The sequence below is a fragment of the Notothenia rossii genome (assembly GCF_949606895.1).
Source record: "Notothenia rossii genome assembly, chromosome: 3".
Lineage (NCBI taxonomy): Eukaryota > Metazoa > Chordata > Actinopteri > Perciformes > Nototheniidae > Notothenia > Notothenia rossii.
Window position 1 is genome coordinate 93,509,573 of NC_136901.1, and position 20,417 is coordinate 93,529,989.

A 20,417-nucleotide genomic window follows, 5' to 3' on the forward strand; every position below is an offset into this window, starting at 1 on the left:
GACCAAACATTTATGGAAATCATGAATACATCTGCAACACTACAGGACAACAGGTACAGCCTGAAGTTGCCCCTTAAGACACCTGACGTCCTTCTTCCAAACAACTTTGTAGTGGCAAAGCAAAGGCTACTTGGATTTAGGAAAAGATTTGTGAGTAACCCAATGTTGCACAAGGAATATGCCAGCTTTCTGAATGGAGTGATTGAAAAGGGTTATGCTGAACAGGTACCAACACAGCAGCACTGTGGCAGTGGGAAATTATGGTACATCCCACACCACAGTATTTACCATCCACGAAAAGGTTTTCTCCGAGTTGTGTTTGATTGTGGTGCCACATTTAAAAAGGAACATCATTAAACGATGTACCAAGGTCCCAATCTCATCAGTTCACTGCTTGGAGTTCTCACTCGTTTCAGGCAGGAACCTGTGGCATTCATGGGCGACATCCGGGCTATGTTTCACCAGGTCAAAGTCACAGAAGAAGACCAAGATTTCCTTCGTTTTCTCTGGTGGCCAGAGGGAGACTTCACCAGAGAGATCCAGGAATACAGAATGACGGTGCATCTGTTTGGGGCTGTCTCTTCTCCCAGTTGCGCTAGCTATGCGCTAAGGAAAACTGCTGACGACAACAAGTCTGGCTTTTCTGCTGAGACTGTTGAAGCGGTTAAGCGAAATTTCTATGTGGATGACTGTTTGATGGGTTTGGGCTCAGAGAAGGCAGCAATACAAATGGTTGAAGATCTTAATGCTCTCTGTAAAAGAGGAGGTTGTTGTGCTGGAAAAATGGATCAGCAATAGTCGGGTAGTTTTGCAGACAATCGCAGAAGAGCAGAAGGCTAAAGAGCTAAAGGACCTGGATCTGGATAGAGACAATCTTCCTCTTGAGAGCTTTGGGACTACTCTGGTGCGTCGAGTCAGATTCCTTTAAGTTTAAGATGGAAGTGAAACAGCAGGCTCTAACCAGACGTGGCATGCTATCCACAACAAGCTCGGTGTATGATCCTTTGGGTATTTTGGCACCAGTCACTTTGCCAGCCAAGATAATGCAACAAGAGCTTTGGATGGGATGATGCCATGCCATCAGATATCGTACAACAGTGGAGACGGTGGTTGGAGGACATTAAGTTGTTGGCATCACTCAAAGTGGACAGATGTATGAAGCCAAAGGACTTCGGTGAACCCATACACTCTCAACTACATCACTTTGCTGATGCCAGTGAAAATGGCTACGGGACTGTAACTTACATCAGGCTTCTGAACTGCAAAGGCGATGTTCATGTTGCTTTCCTATTAGGAAAGGCTAGATTTACACCCATACAAATGGTGACCATTCCACGACTGGAACTAACAGCTGCTGTTCTGGCTGCCAGAGTGGATATGATGTTAAAATCAGAGCTTCAACTTCATTTGGATGTGTCTGTGTTTTGGACAGACAGTACTTCAGTTCTGAAGTACATTAACAACAAGGACAAGCGTTTCCACACATTTGTGGCAAATAGGATCACAACCATAAGAGAGGTTTCAAGACCATGTCAATGGAAGCATGGAGGAACCAAAGACAACCCAGCTGATGCTGCATCCAGAGGAATGAAGATCCCTGACTTTCTGAAGAGCCGCAGTTGGTTTGAGGGTCCCATGTTTCTTGTCAAATCTGAAGAGGAATGGCCTATATATTATGGCGGTGATGTCATATTGGATTTGGTTGACCCAGAAGTCAGAAAAGATACCTCAGTTAATATCTTAGTCAATGAATCACTTGATGCAACAGACCAGCTCATGACTTACATCTCAGACTGGAAAAGGCTCAAAGTGTCGGTGGCCTGGTTTCGCAGGCTGAAGATAATTCTGTTGGAGTTGAGTCGTAAAAGAAAGGATTTGAATCCCTCTGCACAAGCTGGTCAAGTGAAAAGACTGAAACCCAAAGTCAACCCGGAGAGTCACATCTTGACACCTAAAAATCTCTTGGAAGCTGAGTTGGCTATAATACGCTACGGTCAGCAGCATAGGTTTAAGGATGAAATCACTTCTTTAACATCTGAAGCAGGAACAGTGAGCAGACACAGTTCCATCTACAAGCTGGATCCGATTCTGGAAGATGGACTACTAAGTATTGGAGGTTTTTCCTGACAAAGGAGGACTGGTGCGCTCTGTAAAGCTACAGACCAAGACCAACATTATTGTGCGACCTATTACTAAACTATGTTTAGTACAGGAAGTGTAGGATGTGCATTTCTATGTATTGAAAAATGATTTTCACATTTGGCTCCTTAATTGTTTTCAATTGATACCTGTACTATCAATTAGGGGCCGGTGTGTAGGAGCCAATTAACATCTGTGGGTATAAAGGTAGGAACCCATGTTTGGTGGTGAGAGGTTCCGCCGGAAGGCCATATAGTTTTTGACCACACACGGAGAACACACACACGGAGCACACACGCAAACACGGGATTACAAGCAAAGCAAAGGTATTGTGTAAACGGTAATATCGTGTGGTGAATATGGAAAGAAGCAAGTAAAATGGAAACCAGTAAAAGTGAAAATAAATGGACTGTTTCGAACTGGAAACTTTGTTTCTGACCTTTAATCGGCAGCAAACTTGTGTGCGTCAATTACCCCCACAAAGCGGATCCTCAGAGGCTTAAAGCGTTGGCTTAGCCTCTACAACAGGAATGTTGAGTTAAATATTACTCATCTTTGCATGTGATGGAGGAACGCACAGTGCCTGTAGGGGGTGTGGTCCCAATAGCCATGCAGTGAGCAGTGTGCTATGGCATGGATATCCAAGTGTACTTGAACGTCATCTGTTTGTTTTAGTCAAGATTATGCAAAAATATACTTTCCCCAACTATATTTAAGTTCCCTAAGAAGAGCCAACCATCAATTTAGAAAATTCCCAGTTTATTCCCATAAATTCCCATGGAAAGTTTCCATCTTTGAAAATTCCCGGAATTTTGCAACCCTAATAATAACACGGGAGAACTTAGCGGAAGCGCTCTCTTTTCCTCTCTCCCTCTTACCTGGACGGCCCAAGTAAAGTCTATGTGTGGGAAACCCCGGACTTGAATTTTGCCGTCCCTTATAGATACTATCTCTTAACGTATTAGTGATGGGAATCCCGGCTGTTTTTAGTGAGTCGGATCATTTGGCTCGGCTCACTAAGAAGAGTCGGCTCTTTCGGCTCCCAAACGGATCTTCACGTTACCACGGTTTACCAGAACCTCAGTTTCGCCGCTGCGAGGCTCCGGCGCTCGCAGTTCACGCGCGTGCTCCACTAGCATAGGAACACGCTTTGCTGGCGGTGAAAATAATCCCACCAGACTCCTTTGCCCCTCCAACAGAGGGATGTCCTTGTCCTTTTTCGTCGCTTCAAGCGATAAAAACTCTTTTGGACGCCCTCGGCTCGAGTTCAGGGCGTTCCGAGCTGAATAAGGGCGTCAAATGACGGCAAGACGCCCGCCTGGCGGAAACGCTGGAATTAGAAATATATTGTGAGGAAGTGCACACTGACCTGAGCTCCAGGGGTCTCTTTGTTCTCCTCCATGCTGCTCTCAGTTCTCCTTCTCCGGATGGGTCTCTGAAATAATCAACACAACTACAGCTGACACAAAACAAGACAACTCAATACAACAGACAGACACAACAAAACTAATCTACAGCTACTTCGTAGGTTCATAGCAGAGGTGAGAAGTAACTAAGTACATTTACTCAAGTACTGTACTTAAGTACTATTTAGAGGTACTTTTACTTTACTTGAATATTTCCATGTAATGCTACTTTGTCTGCGACAACAGGAGACAGTAATAAAGCTGCTTCACTGAAGAGGAGAAACTCACAGCTCCAGGACTCTGTAAGTCAGGAGGAGACTAGAAACAACAAGTCAATAAACTGAGGATTCATCCTGTAACATAAAGGAGTTACCACACACACACACACACACACACACACACACACACACACACACACACACACACACACACACACACACACACACACACACACACACACACACACACACACACACACACACACACACACACACACACACACACACACACACACACACACACACACACACACACACACACACACACACACACACACACACACACACACACACACACACACACACACACACACACACACACACACACACACACACACACACACACACACACACACCCACCTTCTTTTAAGCTGGAAACACTGAGAAGACCACAGAGCTGCTTCAGGTCCTATCTGGGAACACTGGGTCCTGATGAAGACCACAGAGCTGCTTCAGGTCCTCTCTGGGGACACTGGGTCCTGATGAAGACCACAGAGCTGCTTCAGGTCCTATCTGGGGACACTGGGTCCTGATGAAGACCACAGAGCTGCTTCAGGTCCTCTCTGGGAACACTGGGCCCTGATGAAGACCACAGAGCTGCTTCAGGTCCTCTCTGGGAACACTGGGTCCTGTTGAAGACCACAGAGCTGCTTCAGGTCCTCTCTGGGAACACTGGGTCCTGATGAAGACCACAGAGCTGCTTCAGGTCTTCTCTGGGAACACTGGGTCCTGATGAAGACCACAGATTTGCTTCAGGTCCTATCTGGGGACACTGGGTCCTGATGAAGACCACAGAGCTGCTTCAGGTCCTCTCTGGGGACACTGGGTCCTGATGAAGACCACAGAGCTGCTTCAGGTCCTCTATGGGGACACTGGGTCCTGATGAAGACCACAGAGCTGCTTCAGGTGGAAAACTGTCAGGAGTGAAGATGAGGAATTCAAAAGGTTTATTCAATGATATGTTCCATTTCTAGATGCTTATATGTAGTGTTTTATTACATCATGTGCAGTGCCTTGTCTCATCTATGCTGCTGTGACGTAAACATGTTCCAAATTGATCCATTTAGTAAATGTGATGTTAAGCAGAGGAGAAAATGATAGAAAGGTCAGATAGTTATTAACATTACATGCAAATGACTTTAACCATTACGATAGCAAGTTGGTTTTCTGTATAAATTATTATTAATACAATACAAATATTTAGATATAATTCATCATAATCTGTGTAGTAACTTACATTCTAACTTACAGTTTGTTCACTTTTATTTGATTAAAATGACTTTATTCACATAGAAAGTGACATTAACGGTTGTTTGAACCACGATTATAACGCTATCTGTGTCATTAACTATCACTAAGTTAACACAGAAAGCAAACATTAGCAAGTAAGACTGTTTAATGTACTCCATATATACAGTATTTTCTGTATATTGTGTATTCTTTAGATACTCTAGTGATATGTGTCCCGTGTGCAAACTTGCTGCTAATGCTTCATTTTTATTATATCTTATTGTATCTTTTAAATATGCTTAACTTGCGTAATGCCTGAAAACACTTCTGCTGTGAAACAATCATTTCTAAGTTTAAGGTAAATAATTATTTAAATAAAGTATATCTATTTATCTAATGAGCTAAACCGTCGCTTAGCTTAGCTTAGCGTTAGCTGCTAACTGAAGAACCCCATTCATTTCAATGGGGGAAACGCTGTGTCACAGTGAATGGCGATGCTAATAAGCATATATTTAAAACTATATCTATGGTAAAGAGCACCAACACAACAACTCAAACTGTCTTAAAGACAACTGGTGTAATAAATAACTAAAATAAAGTCAGCTTAGCATTACAAATCAACTGTTACTCACCCAGAGCCGAACTGGAATAATAACTGTAGCTGTTAGCTGTTAGCCGTTAGCCGTTAGCTTTAAGACGTTGCATGTTAGACTTTAGCTTTTAGACTGTAGCTGTTAGCCGATGGCTTTTAGACTGTAGCTGTTAGCCAATAGCTTTTAGCCTTTATTTAAAGATAATTTGAGACTATTTTTGGCGCACATTTTAAAGTTTTTTTGTGAGTTTCTTTCTTCCAATATTACAGCTGTGTTAAAAAAGATTACTTCTGATTCGTGATTAACTGTAAACTAAGCTAACAGGTGTAAATACACTTAATGAAACCTCCGCGTGTGTTTAATCCACTCACCACCTCTTCTTCTTTTTCTTCTTCTCTCGGTTTATTCTTCTTCTCTTGCTTTTCTTCTTCTTCTCTTGCTTTTTAGCGGATTGCAAACACCTTAAAGGTGCATACCGCCACCTACTGTACATGAATATGTATCATCACATCATTCCAACTCTTTAACTTATGCTCTAATCAAATTAAAATAAATCAATAAATCAATACAACCATGAAATAAATAAAACAAAAAACAAATCTATGTTCTTTCCTGACCTAATGTTAAATTATTTTTCCTACCCCAGTTTCACTCAAGAATTTAAACAGTGCCTTTCTGGTAGCTCTTACTCCCTCTCCTTTTGTTCCCAAAACACCAACCACACTCCACTCCCTCTCTGCCTCTAAAACTTCATCCTTTAGTTTTTCTCTTTCAGCTTTATAGATGTCACAGTGTAACAAGATATGTTCTACATCTTTTACTGCACAGTTCCCACACTTGTTACTGTCACTTTCCCCCATGATATACAGCGTACTGTTCAAAGCCGTGTGATTTATTCTGAGTCTAGTCATCATGATTTCCTCCCTTCTATTTCTTTCTTTATGAATATTAATTGTAATTGTCTTTTGTACTTTGTGATAGTCCTTGCCTTTCTGGTCTTTCTTTCTGCCAGATCTCCATCCCTTTCTTCTTAATTACTGCTTTTCCTTCTCCTTCTCCAAGTTGAACTGGTAATGTTATTTGCTTTTGTTGTGCACTTTTTAGTAATTTATCAGCACACTTGTTCCCTTTCACCCCCTCATGCACACTCGTTCCCTTTCCCCCCCTCATGAGCAGGCACCCAGCAGGACTGCAGATCTATGCCGCTTCTGTGCAGTCTTAACAGGCTCTGATTCAGTTCTATGAGAATGTCTTCTCTAGTAGTTGTTGTTGATTGTATGCTTTGTAATATGGACAATGAATCTGTGCATATCACCACCCTTTCTGGTCTGACCTCTTCAACCCACTGCAATCCTATTATTACAGCAAGCATTTCTGCTGTATACACTGATAATTGATCAGACGTTCTTTTTAAAATAGATATTTTAAAGTCTGGGATGTATATGCCAACTTCAACACACTCTTCCTTGTTCTTAGAACCATCTGTATACATTTGTAGGTAATTGTAGTACTTTTCGTTCAGATACTCGTTTTAATTCCCACTTCATTTATTAGCCACTCTTTTTTCCTTTCTACAATACTCACATCTATTTTAGCTTCTGGGAACAGCCATGGGGGAACACTGCTAAATGGGGTTGCTTTGGCAAGCGTGATATTCTCCACTCCATATGCCCTCGTTCTTTCCTTACTCATCCAGCCAAACCCACGTCCCTGTAATTTTGCATATTCCCAGCAATCCTGTAATATTCTGTTTGAAATATTTTCTTCTCCACTTCCTTGTAGCCTGACCCAGTATGACAGAGCAAGTCTCTCTCTTCTGATCTCCAGAGGCATCTCTCGTGCTTCTATCAGAACTGCATTGATAGGGGATGACTTTATCGCTCCAATACACAGCCGATAACGAAAATAGGAAACAGTTGGCCGAAAACCGAATGCCGAAAATGATTAATAGAAATATATATAATGTATACATTTTTTACCAATGTTTTTCAGCTACCTGATTATGGAAAAAGACATGATTATGGCAAAACTTAACTTAAATAATAATCACTATTATGGGTCCATAAAACATTTATTCAGCACTTTTGAATAAATACAGTACATTAATTCCAAGTCAAGTGCATTTTATTTTCTCTGTAGGATAACTACAACAAAGTGCATTCAGAACAAAGCCAAGGTGCTTTAAAACTGCATAAACATCTAGGCCAGTAGGCCTACAACAAAATAGTGTAAATAAAGACTGTAACAGCCAGGCCTTCAACAACAACAAATGCACCGATAAGTTTGGTAACCTAACGTGTTGTTGTGATGACGTAATCAAAACGCGGCGACAAGCACGGCGCGCGACCATGCTCGCGGCTGGCTCACAGCCAACAGGCTTGTTTGAGACAAGCGAGACCTGCGCAGACCTGCGCAATTTCGATCAACGTCTTGTTCGTACGTTGCATGATGGTTAGTCATTTTGTCCGACTTGCTCTGGAGGCTTGCTCACATGAGACGTTGAAATCTCGCGGGACAAAGACGCCCGCAGCCTTGAGAGCGAGGCGCGGCGAGGCGGCGCAGTTCCTCTCCACGGGCTGCGGAAGCAAAATGCTTGATGGGAAAGGACTCGCTGGTATCTCCAGCTGAGCGCTCATTGGTGGGTTTTACCCCGTGCTGCTGATGAAGCTCTCAATCAATCAATCAATGTTTATTTATATAGCCCAATATCACAAATGTTACATTTGTCTCAGTGGACTTCACAGTTTGTACAGAATATCAGTATGACAATACGACACCCTCTGTCCTTAGACCCTCACATCGTACAAGGAAAAACTTCCAGAGAAAACCCCACAGTTTAAAGGGAAAAATGGGAGAAACCTCAGGGAGAGCAACAGAGGAGGGATCCCTCTCCCAGGACGGACAGACGTGCAATAGATGCCGTGTATAAATTGAAAAGATAATACATTTGCAACATAGGTAGTCCAAATGTTTGGAAATGCATGTGTGTATAATAAGAAGATGAATCCACGAGGATATCCATCCAGGACTTATGATCCAGGACCACAGCCACGACTCAAGATCCAGGACTCGCAATCCATGACACAGGACCGCAGGATCATCCATGACTCCGGATCCCGGCGTATATAGACACCAAAAAGAAATAAATTTGGGGAAGCTGGGTTAATCGGAACATGAGAGTACACAGGTATAGACAGAGAGAAGGAAGAAGTAAGATGTCCCCCGACAAACTAAGCCTATATCAGCAAAACTAGGGGCTGAATCTAATCAGCCCTAACTATAAGCTTTATCAAAAAGGAAGGTCTTAAGCGCACTCTTAAAAACGGATAGGGTGTCTGCCGTCCGAACACAAACTGGAAGCTGATTCCACAAAAGTGGAGCTTGATAAGAAAAGGCTCTGGCTCCCATTGTACTTTTAGAGACTCTAGGAACAACCAACAACCCTGCATTCTTGGAACGCAATGCCCTAGTAGGACAATAGGGTATAATGAGTTATTTAAGGTAAGATGGCGCCTGCCCATTAAGGGCTTTGTAGGCGAGAAGAAGAATTTTAAATTCTATCCTGTGTTCTATAGGGAGCCAGTGTAAGGCAGCCAGAACAGGAGTAATGTGGTCCCTTTTCCTAACTCTGGTTAGTACACGAGCTGCAGCATTTTGAATCAGCTGAAGCGACTTGACTGACTTCTTGGTACACCCTGATAATAAGGAGTTACAATAATCCAGCCTTGAAGTAACAAATGCATGGACTAGTTTCTCTGCATCGTTTTGAGGCAAGATATGCCTGATTTTTGCAATGTTACGTAGATGGAAGTAGGCGGTCCTTGAAATGGATTTTATGTGGGTGTTAAAGGATAAATCCTGATCAAATATAACACCAAGATTCCTTACAGTCTCACTGGAGGCCAAATTAATGCCATCCATAGTTAATATATCTTTAGATAATTTGTTTCGTAGATTCTTCGGGCCAAGTACAATAACTTCAGTTTTGGTCGTGTTTAACATCAAAAAACTTAAGGTCATCCACGTTTTTAAGTCCTTGAGGCAGTCTTGAATTTTATTTAGATGATTAATTTCATCAGGCTTGATTGATAAATATAGTTGAGTATCATCCGCATAACAATGAAAGTTTACAGAATGATTCCTTATAATATTGCCTAACGGAAGCATATATAGGGTGAACAAAATAGGTCCAAGCACTGAGCCCTGTGGCACTCCATGGCTAACTTTGGTTTGCATGGAAGATTCATCGTTGACACGTACAAACTGAGAGCGTTCAGATAGATAGGACCTAAACCAGCCTAAAGCAGTTCCCTGTATGCCAACTAAGTGCTCTAGTCTTTGCAATAGGATATCATGGTCGATAGTATCAAATGCAGCACTAAGATCGAGCAAGACAAGAATAGAGACAAGTCCCTTGTCAGAGGCTATTACAAGGTCATTTGTGACTTTAACCAGAGCTGTCTCTGTGCTATGTTGTGTTCTAAAGCCAGACTGAAAATCTTCAAATAAATCATAGTTTTTTAAGTAATCACACAGCTGTTTTGAGACTGCTTTCTCAAGAATTTTTGAGAGGAACGGAAGATTAGAAATAGGTCTATAGTTGGCTAAAACCTCTGGATCGAGGTTGTGCTTTTTAAGAAGCGGTTTTATCACTGCTACTTTGAATGATTGTGGAACATAGCCTGATAATAAAGACACATTCATAATATTTAATAAAGAAGTGCTAATTAATGGAAAAACTTATTTTAACAGCTTAGTTGGAATCGGGTCTAAGATACACATTGATGGTTTAGAAGAGAGAATCATTGAATTTAATTGTTCAAGGTTTATGGCTGGAAAGCATTCTAGTTTACTATCTAGTGTAATATTAGAACTTACGTTTCCGGGAGCTGTTGATAACACTATACTGGTCAAAGGCAAGAGGTCATTGATTTTGTTTCTAAGAGTAACAATTTTATCGTTAAAAAAGCACATAAAATCATTGCTACTGAGTGCTATGGGAATAGAAGGCTCAGTCGAGCTGTGGCTCTCTGTCAGCCTGGCTACAGTGCTGAAAAGAAATCTTGCATTATTCTTATTCTCATCTATTAATGAAGAGTAGTATGCTGCTCTCGCTTTACGCAGTGCTTTCTTATATTCATTGAGAGTAATATGCCAAATTAAACGAGATTCTTCAAGTTTAGTGGAACGCCATATCCTTTCAAGTTGTCTCGACTTTTGCTTTATTTTGCGGGTTTCGGCATTATGCCATGGAGCTAATCTATGTTGTTTTATTTTCTTCTTTTTCAAAGGAGCAACAGAGTCTAATTTTATTCGCAGCGCATCTGTAGCACTATCAACAACATGATCAATTTGGGGTGGTGTACATTTTGTATAAGTTTCCTCCCCTACATGCAGACATGCTATCGAGTTAAGTATTGGTGGAATCTCTTCCTTAACTTTGGCTATAGCACTAACAGATAGGTTTCTGCTACAGGAGCTTTTGGCTAATGCTTTGTAGTCTAGTAACAGTACTTCAAAAGTTACTAAGAAATGGTCGGATAAAGCAGGATTATGCGGTTCGACTAATAGTTGCTCAATTTCAATACCATAAGTCAGAACAAGGTCAAGAGTGTGATTATAGCAGTGGGTTGGTTTATTTACACTCTGAAAGAAACCAACAGAATCTAATATAGAGTTAAATGCAACAGTAAGGCTATTTTTATCATCGTCAACATGAATATTAAAGTCACCTACGATAATTACTTTATCTGTTTTAAGAACCAAAGCTGATGATAACTCAGAGAATTCTGATAAGAATTCTGAATAAGGACCTGGTGCACGGTACACTGTAACAAATAAAATTGGCTGCAAAGTTTTCCAGGTCGGATGCGTAAGACTGAAAATGAGGCTTTCAAAGGAGGTATAATTTAATTTTTGTTTAGTATTGATAAGTAAACTTGAGTCAAAGATTGCTGCAACTCCACCTCCTCGGCCCGTGCCTCGGGCAATATGAGTATTGATATGGCTGGGTGGAGTGGCCTCATTTATGCTGACATATTCTTCATGTCTCAACCAAGTTTCAGTGAAACAGCATATATCAATATTATAATCTGATATTAAATCATTTACCAGTATTGCTTTAGATGCTAGAGATCTTATGTTTAAGAGACCACATTTAATCTTCCTGTTTTGTTGCACTGTAGTAGTTGTTACATTTACTTTTATTAGGTTATTATGTATGACACCTCTATTAGGTTTTACCTTAAATTGTCCTTGGGCAGACACACACACCGTTAATATTGGGTATTTTATTGGGGTCGGAATTCCTATGGATGACTGCCTAGGAGAGAGCGCAGAGAAGCGTGTAAGACTGCGACTCTGCCTCCTGGTCTCAACTCCAGTTTGTCATGGATTAAGTCCACAGAGCCCTGAAATGTTTGCCGAAATGAGATTCGCACCTTCCAAAGTAGGATGAATGCCGTCTCTCTTAATCAGACCAGGTTTTCCCCAAAAGGCTGTCCAATTATTCACGAAGCCCACATTGTTTGCTGGGCACCACCAAGACAACCAGAAATGATGACATGCGGCTATACATGTCATCATTGATCAGATTGGGGAGGGGACCAGAGAAGATTACCGTGTCCGACATTGTTTTAGCATAACTACACACCGACGCCACATTAAGTTTGGTGCATTCTGATTGGCGTAAACGAACATCATTACCACCGACGTGAATAACAATCCTACTGTATTTACGTTTATTTTTAGCCAGCAGTCTAAGATGCGCCTCAACGTCGCCCGCTCTGGCCCCCGGAATGCATGTGACTGTGGACGCTTCGGTCTCTAAATTCACGTGTCTCATAATAGAGCTACCAATAACCAGAGTTGGCTTCTCAGCGGGTGTCTCGCTGAGTGGGGAATATCTGTTAGATACGTGAACGGGTTGGTGGGGACCTGCGGGTTTCACGTTATGCCCCTTCTGAACAATTGGCTCGGCAAAAGTCTGTTGTTGTTTGGTGTCAGTTTTACGTTACCCCTCCATTAACATTTTTCATCAGTGTTCCACAATGTTTATCATCATGAAATTAATATTTACATATGTTATACTATACTTGCACTGCTTACCGTTTTCATACTTTATACATCTTAGCATATTCATACACACTGTTCATACTGCTCACAGGCTGCTGTGTGTATTCATACCCCTCACTGTTTATTCATCATTCAATTCATTCTATATTTTATTCTAGATTGTGTACATTACTTTTCACTTTACTGCTTGTTGCACTCCTGGTTAGAAGCTAAACTGCATTTCGTTGTCTCAGTACCTGTAATCTGTGCAACAACAATAGAGTTTAATCTAATCTTGAGCAGGAACAAATGTATTTACTTAGTACATAATATGACATTAACGATTAAAACACATGTGTACATTCTTTATAAATGCAAACCGAGTCAAGCCGACTGCGGAGGTGGCGGTATGCACCTTAAAGTTGTTTGCAATCCGCCAAAAAACCGAGAGAAGAAGGCGAAGAAGTAGAAGAAGAAGAAGAAGAAGCCGACTCGGAGCTGTCCGACTTCAGGCGAGCTTTTTGAGACCTCCCCCGGCTGCGATCGGCTATTCTCGTCTACTTTCGAGGCGAGCCGCAACGCATCTCAAACAAGCCTAACATGTCTGCTTCTTGGAGATATTTTATAATATCAGAGAAAGAGCCGCAGATTGCGATTTGTAAAACGTGTTCAGCTGACATTTCTCGAGGGGGTGTAACTGCAAAGACTTTCACCACTTCGGGATTACTCCACCACTTGAAATCAAAACACCCGGACAAATAAGCGGAGTATGATCAACGTAACCCTGTTCTCTGACTTTAGGCCGAAAACCGAAAGGGCCTTTTTAACTATTTTCGGTGGCCGAATATTCGGTGCATCCCTAGTAAATACCATGTAGCATGACTTGCTTTCTGACATTTTCAATCCCCAGTTATATGACCACCTCTCCACTTTTTTAATCGCTCTAGCTATATTCTCCATTACGTATGGGGCAGTTCTTCCCCTCATCCAAATAGCCCCATCATCTGCGTACAGAGCCGATTGTATGCATGTGTCTAAGCATGTAAATATATAATTAATCATGATGTTAAATAATATTGGACTGACTGCACTCCCTTGGGGAATACCATTTCCTATTTCAAAATAATTGGAAATATCTGCTCCAACCTTTACTCTAAATGTCCTGTCTGTTCAAAAGGCCCTCACCCAATTGAACATTCTCCGTCCAATACCCATTCTACCCAATTTGATCAGTAGCCCATCCCTCCACATAGAGTCATACGCCTTTTCAATGTCAAAGTACACTATTGCCATTATCTCTTTCATTTTCAATGTTTTTTCCACATCGTTACTCACTCTTACTAACGCATCTATTGTGGACCGCCCTTTACGAAATCCGCTCTGAAAACTACTCAGTAGCCCTTTCTGTTCCAGCACATGTGAGAGCCTACGGACAATGATCTTTTCCATCCATTTACATAGGTGTGATGTAAGAGCTATTGGTCTGTAGTTACTGGGGTTAGCTGTATCTTTCCCTGGCTTATTGAATGGTAGCACGATTGCTGTTTTCCACACACTTGGCATATCTCCTTCTCTCCAGATTTTATTGAAAAGACTCAGCACCATTTTCATAGTTTCCATAGGTAACTGTCTAAACATAGCTGGTCTTGTCCTGGGGCTGTATATGCTGTACCTTGTAAGGCTATTTTGAGTTCTGACATTGTAAATTCCACATCCAGAGCTGACCTATTATCCTGTCTCTTCTCCTTCACGTTCTCATTCTCTGCTAGTAACTGCTGTTTTTGCTGCCTATGGATATCACTGAGATGCTCCCCACTATGTACTGCTGCAAGTGTCCTTCCTAACATACCTGCCTTCTCTTTATCTGCCACTGCCAGCCTCTCCCCATCCACCAAGGCTGGAATTTTAAGAGATTTCCTTTTCCCACTCATCTGCTTAAACATGGACCAGACATCACCTAATGTTACTCCTCTGCCAATGGTAGACCACAATTATCTCCATGTTCTCTTTTGTGTATATTTGATTGTCCTTCGAGCAGCTGCCCTTTTCCTTTGAAACTATCACATTATTTTGTGTCATGTTTTTCTTTAATTCTCTAAATGCATTGCTCCGCTCTTTATTAGCCCTGCTGCATTCCTCATTCCACCATGGCACCACTTTCTTCCTACCCTTGGTTGTTGCTTTGGGTATACTGTTCTCTGCTGCATTTAGTATATGTTCTGTTATTTGGCTTGTAATTACCTCTATGCTTCCCTCTGATGTTAGCAGGTATACCGACTCCTCACACCATATCTTACATTTCCCCCAATCGGCTTTAGCAAAGCACCACCTGGTTATTACACTTCCTTCCTGCATATATACATTATTATTCATTTTAGTAAGCACTGGATAATGGTCACTTCCTACAGTGGAGTTATTCAAAACAAACCATTTGCATGTATGAACCAAACAGTTTGACACTAATGTCAGATCCAGGCATGAGACTTTCCCCCTGTGTACATCTACTCTTGTTCCATGTCCATCATTAAGGCATACCAGTGTTCTTTCCTCCAGCATTTCTTCCACTATATTTCCGTTACTGTCTGTATGGTTGCTGCCCCATAGACTGTTGTGTGCATTGAAATCACCACACCAAACTTCCTTCCTATGTTTATTTCCTGCTATTTCTTTAAATATATCAGTGGTTAGATTTGGACATGGGTTGTATAAATTGATTATCCTAATGTTATCTTGTTTTCTAGGATTTCAGATTTCCACTATAATACAGTCTCATCAGGAGATTGCACCACCCTATATGACACACCATCTTTGAGAAATGACTGCAGGATCTCAGGTATGCAAAGTGGACAGGGAGGCGAGAAAGGCCTTTTTGAGTCTGAGACCAAGGTCCTTAACACTTTGCATACATTGACTGCACGACTTCAAATCTATAATGTGGACAGTACACCTCAAATACATCACTACACAACCTGTGGTATTTGAAAATAAGGGAATGACATGTTTATAATATGCTGCAAAACACAACAGATATGCAGGGTTGCGAGTCTGTTTCTAAGGCCATTTTATTTTTGGTAGTCTGATCATTTCAACAAGAGAATAGGATCAAACTGAAAACATCGTAAATATGTTCTAGATACATGAATCATTGGTTCTTTTAGACCAGAACAGACTGCTAACTCAACAGGAACTATCAAAAACATCCCAATCAAAGTTTAAAGTCACAACATTAACTACTCGGCAGATTAATGAACAGTGAAACTCGCTCATGGCCTTTAAGGTGAATACTTTAAGACATTTTTTCCCACACTCTTAACACCACTATGGTTTTAAGAGTGTGTGAACACGAAGATGTGATTTGAGAGCATCTGATCTAGTGAACGTTTTCCCACACTCTTCACACCAGTACGGTTTTTCTCCAGTATGAATACGGTTATGTGTTTTGAGATTACTTGATGTAGTGCAAGTTTTCCCACACTCTTCACAGCTGTAAGGTTTTTCTCCAGTATGAATACGTTGATGTGTTTTGAGATAACTTGATGTAGTGAAAGTTGCCCCACACTCTTCACAGCTGTATGGTTTTTCTCCAGTATGAACACGAAGATGTGATTTGAGAGCATCTGATCTCGTGAACGTTTTCCCACACTCTTCACACCAGTACGGATTTTCTCGAGTATGAATACGGTGATGTGTTTTGAGATGACTTGATGTAGTGAAAGTTTTCCCACACTCTTCACAGCTGTAAGGTTTTTCTCCAGTATGAATACGTTGATGTGTTTTGAGATAACTTGATGTAGTGAAAGTTGTCCCACACTCTTCACAGCTGTATGGTTTTTCTCCAGTATGAACACGAAGATGTGATTTGAGAGCATCTGATCTAGTGAACATTTTCCCACACTCTTCACACCAGTACGGTTTTTCTCCAGTATGAATACGGTGATGTGTTTTGAGATGACTTGATGTATTGAAAGTTGTCCCACACTCTTCACAGCTGTAAGGTTTTTCTCCAGTATGAATACGTTGATGTGTTTTGAGATAACTTGATGTAGTGAAAGTTGTCCCACATTCTTCACAGCTGTAAGGTTTTTCTCCCGTGTGAATACGTTGATGTGATTTGAGAGTATCTGATCTGGTGAAACTTGTCCCACATTCTTCACAGCTGTAAGGTTTTTTTCCAGTATGAATACGTTGATGTGATTTGAGATCACTTGATCTAGTGAAAGTTGTCCCACACTCTTCACAGCTGTAAGGTTTTTCTCCAGTGTGAATACGTTGATGTGATTTGAGAGAACCTGATGTAGTGAAAGTTTTCCCACACTCTTCACAGCTATACGGTTTTTCTCCCGTGTGAATACGCAAGTGGCTCTTTAAATGTTCAGATGTTGTAAAGGATTTGTCACATTGCTGACAGCTGTGACGTCTCTCTCTTCCTTTCGGTTTCTAGAACAGACGGACAGAGAAAGAGAGAAAGTCAATCTAAAAAGCATAAATAGACAAGTTAACACAATAAAAACTCACTTAATATAAACCTTGAGTTAACAAAATACTACTTATCAACTGTTTGTTTATTATATTTGTATTATATTTGATACAGTAATATAGCAATATTCTAACCAAAGTATATACCAGAGGTGGGGGACTCGAGTCACATGAATGTACTTGCATATTTTTTGACTTGAGACTTGCTTGACTAACATTGATAAAAGACTCGACTTGACTTTGAATCCATGACTTGAGACTTGACTTAGGCTTGAGACAGATGACTCGAAAGGACTTTACTTTTTAAAATAAAATATTTGCATTGTACTAAGCCCCTAGAGGGCAATGAAAAAAAAAGAAAAGAGAAAGTATCTCGTTCGCAGTAGTAAGTAGGAAGTGGAGCGCACAGGAGACAGCCGTTTCATTGCAGACTGTTATGTTTATGTGGGGAAATACATACATTATTTGAGATATATTTCAGACTCGGACTTCATTTTAGGGACATTTCAGCCAGGGGTCTAGAGTTATTTGTTCAAGCACCGGATCGGCAAAACAGGAGAGTCTGTGAACCAGTCTGCCTTGACCTATGTATTAGTGCTGTAGCGATGCGTCGACTTCAAAATATCGTCGACGACATATTTCCGCGTCGACGCATCACCACACACACGTGGGTCACCCAAAACAACAACGAGCAGTTCGCAATCGCACTTTAAACACTATGGAGAATGAAACGGCTAACACCTCCTCCTCACAGGATTGCGCACGAAGCCCTGTAAAAAGCGCCCAAACAAAAACATCTCGCCCTAGGTCTTTCAAATTGAATTTATTGACATCTCCAATATCAACGTAAGAGCTTGTTCGGGGGGTGCTAACACTTAACCATAAACTTTATCGTTTACTTTCTCCGTCTTTATATGTAGATATTACTTTTCTCCGTTAATCTCTGTCACGTTGTTTCCATAGCAACAACAACTTCCTGTCAACAGCGCTACCTCTCCTTCAAAATAAAAGCATATTCATAAATAGGAACAGCCCTAGTGTGTTGTGCAGCTTGAGCTCTGTGCACTTCGGTAGTGCTAACTATCTTATAGCTCTCTGTGCGGTATGTTCGTGCTTGGTTGGTTAGTAGTTAATGTTAGCTACCTAGCTAGCGGCGCCAGCTGTGTGTTAGTTAACGTTTGTCAGGATTTAATGTTGGCTGGAATGGTAGCTAGTTTACGTCTGCAGAACACCACTATCTAGCCGCTACTAACCCGGAACGAACAAACTGCACAGAGAGCTAACTCATGTTGTGGTCGTTTACGAGTCAAACATAACATTAGACTAGCGTTAGTCAGCTTACAGTATCAATGTATGTCAACTAACGGAGCCAAGCAATGTCCAGGCCAGGGCTGCACGTAAGCTGGTGCGCAGTTGTCATGAATGAAGTAATGTTTTTTGGTATTTATGAGACACATGTTTTTTATAAATCGAACAACAGAAAAATAATCGTTAGATTAGTCAACTAATCGATGAAATAATCGCCCGATTAAATCGTTTTCAAAATAATCGTTTCCCCGTCGTTTTTTTTTACACACACACACACACACACACACACACACACACACACACACACACACACACACACACACACACACACACACACACACACACACACACACACACACACACACACACACACACACACACACACACACACACACACACACACACACACACACACACACACACACACACACACACACACACACACACACACACACACACACACACACACACACACACACACACACACACACACACACACACACACACACACACACACACACACACACACACACACACACACACACACACACACACACTTCTCCGCCTCATTCCGTTTTCATTTACTCGTTCGTTATCTGACCAGCTTCAATCTTGTAGGCTACTCACTTCGTTTCTTGTAGCCCTCGAAAGGGTTTTGGAGGTTGATGCCTCGGTGAACGGGAGTTGAATGGCTTTCTTGTCCGCAGCAGCAGAAAGCATTTTCGAATGTTTGCATGAATCAAAGTGGGTCGTCCCCGTCGATTTTCTCTTATGCTCCAACACACAGTTGCACGGGGTGCAGAATAGTTTCCCCCCACTTTTTGCACGGTCTTTAGTAGAAATGTTCGTCGGTAAATGAGATGGATTAGATTTTTTCATCTTGGTGTTTTCTCTATCGTGGGAGCTCCACACGTTCACTCTATACAGTGTTGTTTACATTCTGTGATGCGCGAGCTGATGACTTCACGAGTCAACTTTTTTCCCCCTCAACTTTGTGTGGAAAAATGCGGGGATTATGCGGCCTTTTGATAAATATGCGGCATTTTGCTGATTATGCGGTAAATTCTGCGATCGCAGAATCGCGTTTTTCTGGAGGGTCTAGTTAAGAGTTTTTTTGTTCTTGAATTGTTGTCACAATTCAGATGGTTGTTTGCAAAATGCAATGTTATAAGTGTACACTCCTGCACTTTGTCTAAAATGAACATTTTAAATAAAGTGAGGGGAAAACAAATTACTGAGTTGTAGTCATTTGAATTACTTATATTGATAGAGCAATTTGGATTAAAGTATATTGAGTGCAAATAACACAATCCTACAACATAAATGGAACTAATTTGTGTTAAGTAATTACAACCTAACTGTGTTAGGTAAATCAGTGCACACTTTAAGTAAATACAACATAATTGGGTTAAGTAAAAACAACAATTTAAGTAAATTCAACATAACTGTGTTAAGCAAATACAACATAACTGTATGATGTAGAATGTAATTAAGATGCTTAGGTAAGATTTACTTAAATGCAAGAAGTAAATATTAGTTTACTAGTCTGAATCCTATTTACTTAGCCTTGTTACGTGCAACCGGTTGACATAACTGGATTAAGTAAATCTAACATTTCATTTCTTTGAGTGTAGAGGTCATTATACAACTTCTAAAATCCTCCTCCTGCTGCCTTGATATTATTCCAACAGGATTTTTCCAAGATGTTTTTCCTTGCATGGCCTCAGATCTACTTCACATAGTAAACAAGTCTCTTCACTCAGGTGTTTTTCCACAGGCTCTGAAAACTGCAGTCATTAAACCGCTTTTAAAAAAGAATAATCTAGATGCTTCAGTAATGAACAATTACAGGCCCATATCAAACCTCCCATTTCTAGGTAAAATCATTGAAAAAGTTGTTTTTCAACAGTTGAGTAACTTCTTGCATTTAAATA

General features: G+C 41.0%; 1 protein-coding gene across 4 annotated transcripts in view; it reads right to left on the reverse strand.

Moving 5' to 3' along the window:
- LOC307031635 (uncharacterized protein) overlaps nucleotides 1-20,417 on the reverse strand; it is an 82,159-nt gene that overhangs the window by 19,870 nt on the left and 41,872 nt on the right. For 3 of the 4 annotated variants that reach the window (XM_079668886.1, XM_079668885.1, XM_079668884.1), the window contains 2 exons: nucleotides 4,184-17,136; nucleotides 3,509-3,574 (listed from right to left, as the gene is read on the reverse strand). In XM_079668886.1, the coding sequence (XP_079525012.1) occupies nucleotides 3,509-3,541 (33 nt within the window). In that variant the 5' untranslated portion in view covers nucleotides 3,542-3,574; nucleotides 4,184-17,136. The remainder of the gene's footprint in view (nucleotides 1-3,508; nucleotides 3,575-4,183; nucleotides 17,137-20,417) is intronic. The other variant, XR_013806018.1, reaches the window with a different exon arrangement.